Raw genomic sequence first — 9,833 nt, forward strand, 5'->3', positions numbered from 1 at the left:
TATGCACCTGGCAACACAGCCTGCCCCCGGCAGAGCCTGGCCTGATGGAACAGAGCAGGATAAATGCAGCGCATATTGTGGGCACCACTCTGGGTCAGGGCACTGCCCCCTGTAGCTCCTGCCTATCCCACCCCAGAGGTGGCTGTATCTCCCCCCTGGGCAGTGCCCCATCTTGGGTACAGCCACCAAATTGAGTAGCACTGGGGCCCTGTGAGGAGGTAGCCCATGTGCCTGGCTAACACTGCCCAACTCCTGCCCCCCAGCTGCAGAAAACAGCAGCCCCACAGGACCCAGCTCCTGGCACAGTCCTTGAGTTCTGGGCAGCGGGCACCTGCTGGAGCTGTGTGGGGGGCTCCTTCTGGGACTGGAAAGGGGTTTCCTCTCTCATGCGTTAAGCACCAACTTCCCCTGTCCACCGTGCACCATAACAACAACACAAAGGGGCCTGGTCTGGTAGCTGTTTATTGTGCCACGGGGGTGCCCCTTATGTCCGTCCATGGGGTCACTGCTTGCCGTTGCCGTTGATGGGCCGGTCGCGGTGGGCAGCCGACTGCAGGTAGGTGTGCAGGCGGGGCCGGGCACTCACCCGCTCCACATAAGCGGCCAGCAGAGGGCAGGAGGCCAGGCAGCCGGGTGCTAGCACCAGGTGGTTCCGCACCAGTTCCACCAGGTTATAGTCTGCAAAAGAGATCTGGGGAGAGGGGGCGGAGTCAGCCCATGGCCATGCCCCCGAGCAGCTGATGAGACCCATCTGTTTTGGGGCCAGGGACAGTGAGACTCTGGTCACCTGAGGAGGAGACTGATGGACAGATGCCCCCCTAAAGTGGCTGGGGTAAGAGTGGGGAGACAGCCCCCCCACCCCAACACACTCACCTTATCTCCAACAATGAAGGCCTGGCCAGCGCGGTTCTGGGACAGTAGGGTCTCAAAGGGGCGCAGATGCCCTGGCAGTGCCTCCACATAGGCCACCTTCCCGTTCTCCTGTGGGAGACAGGAGTCAGGGCCCAGCCGCCTCCCCAGGAGCCCACTCCCACCACAACCTGTCCTACTGCTGTACCCATCCCCAACATGACAAGGTCCACCCCCAGCTAAACCCACCCCTCACCCTGACTTGTCCTAGCACCGGACCCACCCGCACCACAATGGGGCCTGTCCCCAGCGATGGGCCCACCCCCTTGCTCCCCATCCTAGCACCAAAGTCAATCCTGCCCTCACTGCACTGGGGCCCACTCCTGCCTCCAAGTGCTGGAGCCACACCCAACCCACCCCAACCAGACCCCTCTCTCAGTGCTGGAGCTCCCCCCCCCCCCGCGCCCCCACCTCCCCCGACACAGACTCTGCCCTTGGCTCACGTAGTTCTGGTAGATGAGCTGGGCGTATTTGAGGCGCAGATCTTCCACTCCGTCATTCACCATGTCCAGCAACCCTGCCTCCCGCTGGTCCTTTCCGTATAGCCCTGCCAGAGTGAAAGCTGCCATCAGCAGGGAGAGACCTTCCCCCCACCCTACACCCAGCCCAGCCTCCCCAAGCTCCTTCCCACATAGCACTGCCAGAGGAGAGCCGTGGTCAGCACAGGGAGCCCCCCCTACACCCAGCCCCCCCTCGCCCCCACAGCTGCCCAGCCCCTCCCTCCCCCAGCCGTACCATAGGTCCTGGCCAGGTGCCGCAGGATGGCGTTGGACTGGTACAGGGCTAAGTCTCCATCCTGAAACTTGGGCAGCTGCCCAAACAGCTGCAAGGAGCACAAAGTGAGGAGTCACAAGCCCCAGATTGGGCCAACAGGGTGAGGCCATGGGACACACACACGGGGACATGGGGCACAGCAGCCACCTCAGTGGGGCAACAGCAAGGTGGGCCAGAAAGCCATTGGGGGAGGGCACTCTGAACCAGTGCCCAATCCCCCTCTTCAACCCACCCCAGGTCATGCCCCCCCATGGGTTCCCCCACACCCACCCTCTCCCCACCCCCATGGGGTCATGTCCCCAATCTCCCCTGAGATGCCCCCCACCCCTCATGCCCCCCACCTCCCTTGGATTCCTCCCACCCCACAGGGTCACTCCCCCCCACTCCCCTGGGAGGGGATCCCCTCTCCCCCGCAGGGTCACTCCCCCCACCTCACCCACTCCGCTCAGGGACCCCCCGCCGCTCAGTGCCAGCCCCCCCCCCCCAGCCCAGGGGTTTCACTCACACAGGATTTCTTGAGCTCTCCCTTCTGCCACAGATCAATGGTCACCACGTCCTCCTGCCACTCCTGCCCCTGGTCGGCCAGCAGCATCCGCATGGCCTCGCAGCGCCCTGCGCCACGGGACGGGCAGACCCTCACTCGCTGCCCCCGGGCACGGGCATGCCCTCGCCCCCCCTCCCGCAGCCCCCCCGGGCACGGGCACGCCCCCGCCCCGCCGGCCCCCCTCCCGCAGCCCCCCCCGGGCACGGGCACGCCCCCGCCCCGCCGGCCCCCCTCCCGCAGCCCCCCCCGGGCACGGGCACGCCCCCGCCCCCCCTCCCGCAGCCCCCCCGGGCACGGGCACGCCCTCGCCCCCCCTCCCGCAGCCCCCCCGGGCACGCCCTCGCCCCCCCTCCCGCAGACCCCCCCGGGCACGCCCCCGCCCCGCCGGCCCCCCTCCCGCAGCCCCCCCCGGGCACGGGCACTCCTGCCCCACGCCCCCCTCGCTGCCCCCCCCGGGCACGGGCACGCCCCCGCCCCGCCGGCCCCCCTCCCGCAGCCCCCCCCGGGCACGGGCACTCCTGCCCCACGCCCCCCTCGCTGCCCAGCCCCCGCAGGGCACAGGCCGGGCAGAACAGACACCCCCTGAGGGGACGGGGGAGCCCAGGGCCGGGCTAGCGGGGGCTGGGGGTCGGGAGTGCGGGGCACCGGCGGGGGCTGCAGGTCAGGATCCGGGGGCCCCCGTCACTCACCGCGCACGGGGAAGTAGGTGATGGTGAAAGGCCCGGGCACTGCGGAGAGAACAGAGAAGGGAGCGGAGTTAGCGGGGTCTGGGACGGGGGAGGGGAGGGGAGGGGAGGGGGGCGCACCAGGGCCCCTCGCCCGGACTCACTCTTGGGCTCGCTCGCTCGCTCTCTGCAACTGCGGAGCCGGACGCGTCCTGCTCTGGTTACACTGAGCCTGGAAAGTGCTGAGTCACCCGCCCCCGGTGCCTTAAAAGCAGAGGGACAGGCCCCGCCCCCAGCCAGCGGGGCGGAATTTGCTGCTGGGGTGGGAGCGCGGAGCTCCCAACCCGCTTCCCGGGGCTCGGTTCTTAAAGGCACCTGCCTGGCCAGTGCATTGAGCTGCTCAAGGAGACTTGAGACAGTGACATAGTGTGCGCCCCCCGCTCCAAAAAAAATACCCTTGTCAGACATTTAAACCTCCCCACTCAGTTTTCGGGTCTGCAGAACCTCAGCGCAGGTCTGTCCTAGCCGCGGCTCTGACTGTGACCCCGTCCCTGCGGCTTCACGCCGATCCAGAGAACGTGCTTTTTACTGCCCTGAGCCCCTCATCCTGCTCCTGCGGCCCCCCTGTGCCGCGGGAGTCCTGCCGAGCAGTGCCCCATGCAATCACGGTGTTTCTAGTGCAGCGCTTCCGGCTTGCCTTGCATCATTCCTGTCTCCTTCTACATTTTTGTTCCTTTTTTTCTTCCTCTTTTTTTAATACCTGGGGTTATTCTTGGGGATCATATGCCATCCAGGCTGAGTGATTTCCTAGCCTGGTGTCCAAACTTTTTCCGTTTCCTTTGAGCTACCAATGGGGATTGCCTTTGTCAACTGTTGCCTCCCTATCGAGCACTCTCCTGCTTTTTCACCTCACCATTTGTGTGCAGAAGTCGGTTCCCAAATATTCAACACAGGCCAGATGTGTAAAGGTTGAAAGCACCTTGATACTTTGGGATAGCTCAGTGGTTGGAGCATTGATCTGCTAAATCAAGGGTTGTGAGTTCAATCCTCAAGGGGGCCATTTGTGGCAAAAGTTGGGGCTTGGTCCTGCTTTGAGTAGGGGGTTGGACTAGATGATTTCCTGAGGTCCCTTCCAACCCTGGTATTCTATGAATACTTTTGAAAATCCCACTAGGTGCCTTTATTTAGGCACTATACTAGCTTGTATGAAATCCTTCTCAAAGGCAAATTTCTACTGTAATTTTTACCAAATATAGGTGTACAGCCCCAAGATAGATTGACAGCCACAAGCTATAAAAAATAATGAGTTCTACACCCCAAAAGACATGAGATTTAAATAAACAAATTCATTCTGGGTTCTTTTAATTTGCATTTTTCTTTTTGACCCTTTAGGGTGTGCTAGGTTGGTACTTTTGCAGTTACCTCTCCCCAAGAATCCATATCCCTAAAACAGCTGCACATTCCTATAAATCCTGTACTGTTTTGGACTTCCAGTAATATGTGATTCGTCCTCCCCACACACTTTGTAATTGAAAACTTATTTAAAATTCCCTTTGTGTAGATAATCCCCACCCTGCAAACGCTGAAGTGCAGACTTCACTGTTCTGTGACTTCATTTGTTGCATACCTAGATGTGGATTTTCTACTGAATTACTTCTAATTGCATATTTTCATAGCCTTTTTTTATGCTACATGTTTTATTTTGATACATTTCAACATGATACATGGTGCCCTTCATTCTGACAAGTTTACTCTTTTGTACTGCCAAAATTAAGGATTTTTAAAAAAAATTAATTATCCTGTCACTCCTTTGCATTGGTCGGGCAGCGGGCATAAGTGGTGACTGTGACAGTGCACCCCATATTCTTCACAGTGATATTATTATTATATGATTAAGGTATAATTATGATGCATTTTATACAAGATAAATCATGTGAGGTGTCATTGGAAAAGTTATGATTTGCCAAATATGATTATCCTATTTGTGCGCATGTATCAATTTTGTATCTGAAGTTATGAATAGTGACTATGTATCTGTTTTTCAGATGTAGTTACACCTAGGTAACGGCCACTAGACAAGATGCTTTCAGTCTAGATAGCTGGATGAGAAGGGCCCATTCCTGGTAATGGGCCATTAGGGAAAACGAGAGGTCTTAGGAGATGTTTATCCACCACCTGAGCCTCTCTGAGGACACGCCAGACAACCTGTGAGTAATGGCTGCGATGACTCAGCAAGGTATGCAAGGGCCTGTGACCAGGTCACATGATTCCAGACTCCACTTTGGGATGTCAGTGTTTTTCCACAAACTGAATTTGGAACAAAGGGTTTCCACCAGATGCTAAAGCTATATAAGGCAGGGAGTGACATCATCTGTGATTCTGCTGTCCCCACCTAAGAAGACTCCTGGAAACACCTGAGGAACAAAGACTGAACTGGGGGAAGTGCTGGACCCAGGCTAAAGGGATTTCTAGCCTGTGAATGAAACACCTGGGGATTCCAAGCTAAAGAAAGGGCAGCTTGCTCCTTAAGAATCTGCAGCCTGCTTGTACCATCAGTTAGTGTGAGAATCTGCTATTCATATCCAATCTATTTCGTATACTAAGCTTAGTTTGTATTTTTTGTTTATCTGCTAGGTAATCTGTTTTGATCTGTTTGCTATCCTTTATAATCACTTAAAATCTATCTTTTGTAGTTGATAAACTTGTTTTTGCTTTATCTAAACCAGTGAGTTGGACTGAAGTGTATGAGAATCTTATCTCAAGGGGCAAAGGCTGTTGCATATCCCTCTCCACATTGAGGGAGGGGATGAACTTTATGAGCTTACACTGTGCAGTTCCCTGTGCAGCACAAGATGATATTAATTTGGGTTTTGACTCCTGGGGGGGTGCATGCCTGGAGAGCTGGGAGTTGCCTTAGCTGTAGCCTTTCTGTTGTTGGTTCATTGCAGGGCCTGGATAGAGAGCCTGCATGTTCTGAAGCTAGTGAAAGTGCAGTCTGAAGGGCTTTGCAGCTTTTCACAGCAGCATAGTGAGAGAGGGAGCCCAGGATGGTGGGTCAGAGGGCTCAGTGGTACCTCCGTTACAGGTGGCACCCCTGTGGGAACCCATCACAATGGCATGGTCGAGCAGGGTTATATGCACAGCTTGTTGCTCTGAGTGAGATTTGCACTTCATAGGCTGGTGGTGATTTTAAGTGTAGTGGCTTGAGATCAGTCAAAGAGGTTACCAGTTTGTTATTTTCTGTTTGCTTATTTCAGGCAAGGGAGTTAGGGACAGAAAAGCAGCAAGATGAGTGAAAATAGTGAAACCATTGTGAATTTGGAACTGTGCAGAGTGCAGGCAGAAGAAAAAGAGAACCCCAAAGACTGTTGGAGATAAAAGAATTGCAAAAATAAAAGTAACTGAAGCCCAGAAGCAAGTCATGAAAGCAGAGAATGCAAGGAAGAAACTGCACACCAGAGAGTTTTGCAACTGAAACAGATAGAGGAAGATAAAGAAATTAAGATCCAGAAATTAGCCATGGAGGGGAAAGAAAAAGAGAGAAAGCACCAACTAAACTTGCGAAAGAATCAGAACCAGATAAAAGATTTATTGGAAAAAAAGGATCGTAAGTTTAAAAAAAAAATTTAACCCTGTTGAGTATTAAGCTGAAACTCCAGAGGAAAACGATAAGGTCTCAGGTACTGCTGGAGTAAGGGGAGAGTGTCTCTTTAATTCCTCTGCAGCAGTGGGAAACGGTATGCTTCCAGGGGTGTGTGGTTGAGACCAGCTCTTGCCCAGTAGCTGAAAGCAGCATTTCCCCCAGAAAGGGTGGGGCGGGGGGTGTTGCCCGCCAGTGAGAAAACTGTCCAGGTTGCTGGCTGCCAGCAGGTTGCAGATAAGCAAGTGACAGACCTCACGTACATAGGGAGATGTGTCCTAGAGGGAAGTCCAGAGGAGCGTGATAGTCCAGAGAGTAGAGACCACTGAGGTGTGTGAGGGTTCCATTGACTCTGTAGTTGGAGACAAACCCAACTCCGAGAGGGAGGAGTGTGTAGTGCCTGCCAGGGAAAGAACTGTTCAGGCTGTTAGCTACGAGCTCATCACAGCTGGACAGGGGACAGATTCCACTCTAGCTGTGTGTCTTAGAGCGGGGTCAGAGGAGGAAACTGAAAAGGAATTAGTGGGAGTACAGGGCTTGTCTTTACTGCAATATTTGCTTTAGGTATAACTTGCCCCTAATAAGACTCCTGATTCTTGTCAGCAAGTTAAGGAAGTATGGGCTGGATGAATGCACTATAAGGTGGGTAGAAAGTTGGCTAGATTGTCGGGCTCAACGGGTAGTGATCAATGGCTCCATGTCTAGTTAGCAGCCGGTGTCAAGTGGAGTGCCCCAAGGGTCAGTCCTGGGGCCGGTTTTGTTCAATATCTTCATAAATGATCTGGAGGATGGTGTGGATTGCACTCTCAGCAAATTTGCGGATGATACTAAACTGGGAGGAGTGGTAGATACGCTGGAAGGCAGGGATAGGATACAGAGGGACCTAGACAAATTGGAGGATTGGGCCAAAAGAAATCTGATGAGGTTCAATAAGGATAAGTGCAGGGTCCTGCACTTAGGACGGAAGAACCCAATGCACAGCTACAGACTAGGGACCGAATGGCTAGGCAGCAGTTCTGCGGAAAAGGACCTACGGGTGACAGTGGACGAGAAGCTGGATATGAGTCAGCAGTGTACCCTTGTTGCCAAGAAGGCCAATGGCATTTTGGGATGTATAAGTAGGGGCATAGCGAGCAGATCGAGGGACGTGATCGTCCCCCTCTATTCGACATTGGTGAGGCCTCATCTGGAGTACTGTGTCCAGTTTTGGGCCCCACACTACAAGAAGGATGTGGAGAAATTGGAGAGAGTCCAGCGAAGGGCAACAAAAATGATTAGGGGTCTGGAACACATGACTTATGAGGAAAGGCTGAGGGAACTGGGATTGTTTAGTCTGCGGAAGAGAAGAATGAGGGGGGATTTGATAGCTGCTTTCAACTACCTGAGAGGTGGTTCCAGAGAGGATGGTTCTAGACTATTCTCAGTGGTAGAAGAGGACAGGACAAGGAGTAGTGGTCTCAAGTTGCAGTGGGGGAGGTTTAGGTTGGATATTAGGAAAAACTTTTTCACTAGGAGGGTGGTGAAACACTGGAATGCGTTGCCTAGGGAGGTGGTGGAATCTCCTTCCTTAGAAGTTTTTAAGGTCAGGCTTGACAAAGCCCTGGCTGGGATGATTTAGTTGAGGATGGGTCCTGCTTCTGAGCAGGGGGTTGGACTAGATGACCTCCTGAGGTCCCTTCCAATCCTGATATTCTATGATTCTATGATGTTTCCTCACTGATCACATGTGGGGAGGGGTTCACCCAGGACTGAAACGCTGGGTCAGTTTCTGTGCAGCCAGGCACCCAACCTGTAGCTCAGGTTTTAAGAGGGAACTGTGTAACTGACCTCCCAGAGGGGAGCAGTCACACAACTGACCTCTTTGGGATAGAGAGAGGGATGACAGAGGATCATAGAATCGTAGAATCATAGAAGATTAGGGTTGGAAGAGACCTCAGGAGGTCATCTAGTCCAACCCCCTGCTCAAAGCAGGACCAACACCAACTAAATCATCCCAGCCAGGGCTTTGTCAAGCCAGGCCTTAAAAACCTCTAAGGTTGGAGATTCCACCACCTCCCTAGGTAACCCATTCCAGTGCTTCACCACCCTCCTAGTGAAAAAGTTTTTCCTAATATCCAGCCTAGACCTCCCCCACTGCAACTTGAGACTATTGCGCCTCGTTCTGTCATCTGCCACTACTGAGAACAGTCTAGATCCATCCTCTTTGGAACCCCCTTTCAGGTAGTTGAAAGCAGCTATCAAATCCCCCCTCATTCTTCTCTTCCATAGACTAAACATCCCCAGTTCTCTCAGCATCTCCTCATAAGTCATGTGTTCCAGTCCCCTAATCATTTTTGTTACCCTCCACTGGACTCTTTCCAATTTCTCCACATCCTTTCTGTAGTGGGGGGACCAAAACTGGATGCAATACTCCAGGTGTGGCCTCACCAGTGCCAAATAGGGGGGAATAATCACTTCCCTCAATCTGCTGGCAATGCTCCTACTTATACAGCCCAATATGCCGTTAGCCTTCTTGGCAACAAGGGCACACTGCTGACTCATATCCGTCTTCTCGTCCACTGTCACCCCTAGGTCCTTTTCTGCAGAACTGCTGCTTAGCCAGTCGGTCGCCAGCCTGTAGCAGTGCATGGGATTCTTTCGTCCTAAGTGCAGTCCTCTGTATTTGTCCTTGTTGGACCTCATCAGATTTTTTTTTTGGCCTAATCCTCCAATTTGTCTAGGTCACTCTGGACCCTATCCCTATCCTCCAGCGTATCTACCTCTCCCCCCAGCTTAGTGTCATCTGTGAACTTGCTGAGGGTGCAATTCATCCCATTACCCAGATCATTGATAAAGATGTTGAACAAAACCGGCCCCAGGACTGACCCTTGGGCCACTCTGCTTGATACCAGCTGCCAACTAGACATCGAGCCATTGATCTCTACCCGTTGAGCCCGACAATCTAGCCAGCTTTCTATCCACCTTATAGTCCATTCATCCAGCTAATACTTCTTTAACTTGCTGGCAAGAATACTGTGGGAGACCATATCAAAAGCTTTGCTAAAGTCAAGATATTTCACATCCGCTGCTTTCCCCATATCCACAGAGCCAGTTATCTCGTCATAGAAGGCAATCAGGTTGGTCAGTCATGACTTTGCCCTTGGTGAATCCATGCTGACAGTTCCTGATCACCTTCCTCTCCTCCAAGTGCTTCAAAATGGATTCCTTGAGGACCTGCTCCATGATTTTGCCGGGGACTTAAGTGAGGATACCCCAATCCAGGTCCCACTTTTGGAAAAATGCTGTTCGTAATGTACTTGTG

General features: G+C 53.6%; 1 protein-coding gene across 1 annotated transcript; it reads right to left on the minus strand.

The window, feature by feature from the left end:
- Window positions 1-444: 444 nt before the first annotated feature.
- On the minus strand, window positions 445-3,219 carry GSTP1 (glutathione S-transferase pi 1). The gene is made up of 7 exons (XM_084630531.1): window positions 3,057-3,219; window positions 2,917-2,955; window positions 2,189-2,295; window positions 1,645-1,732; window positions 1,353-1,456; window positions 874-981; window positions 445-691 (listed from the first exon to the last, which is right to left on the minus strand). Coding segments are annotated over exons 1-7 (636 nt in total). The 5' UTR covers window positions 3,058-3,219; the 3' UTR covers window positions 445-502.
- Between the last annotated feature and the right edge of the window lie 6,614 nt (window positions 3,220-9,833).

Source organism: Lepidochelys olivacea, assembly GCF_965140295.1.
Source record: "Lepidochelys olivacea isolate rLepOli2 genome assembly, chromosome: 6".
Taxonomy (NCBI): Eukaryota; Metazoa; Chordata; order Testudines; family Cheloniidae; genus Lepidochelys; species Lepidochelys olivacea.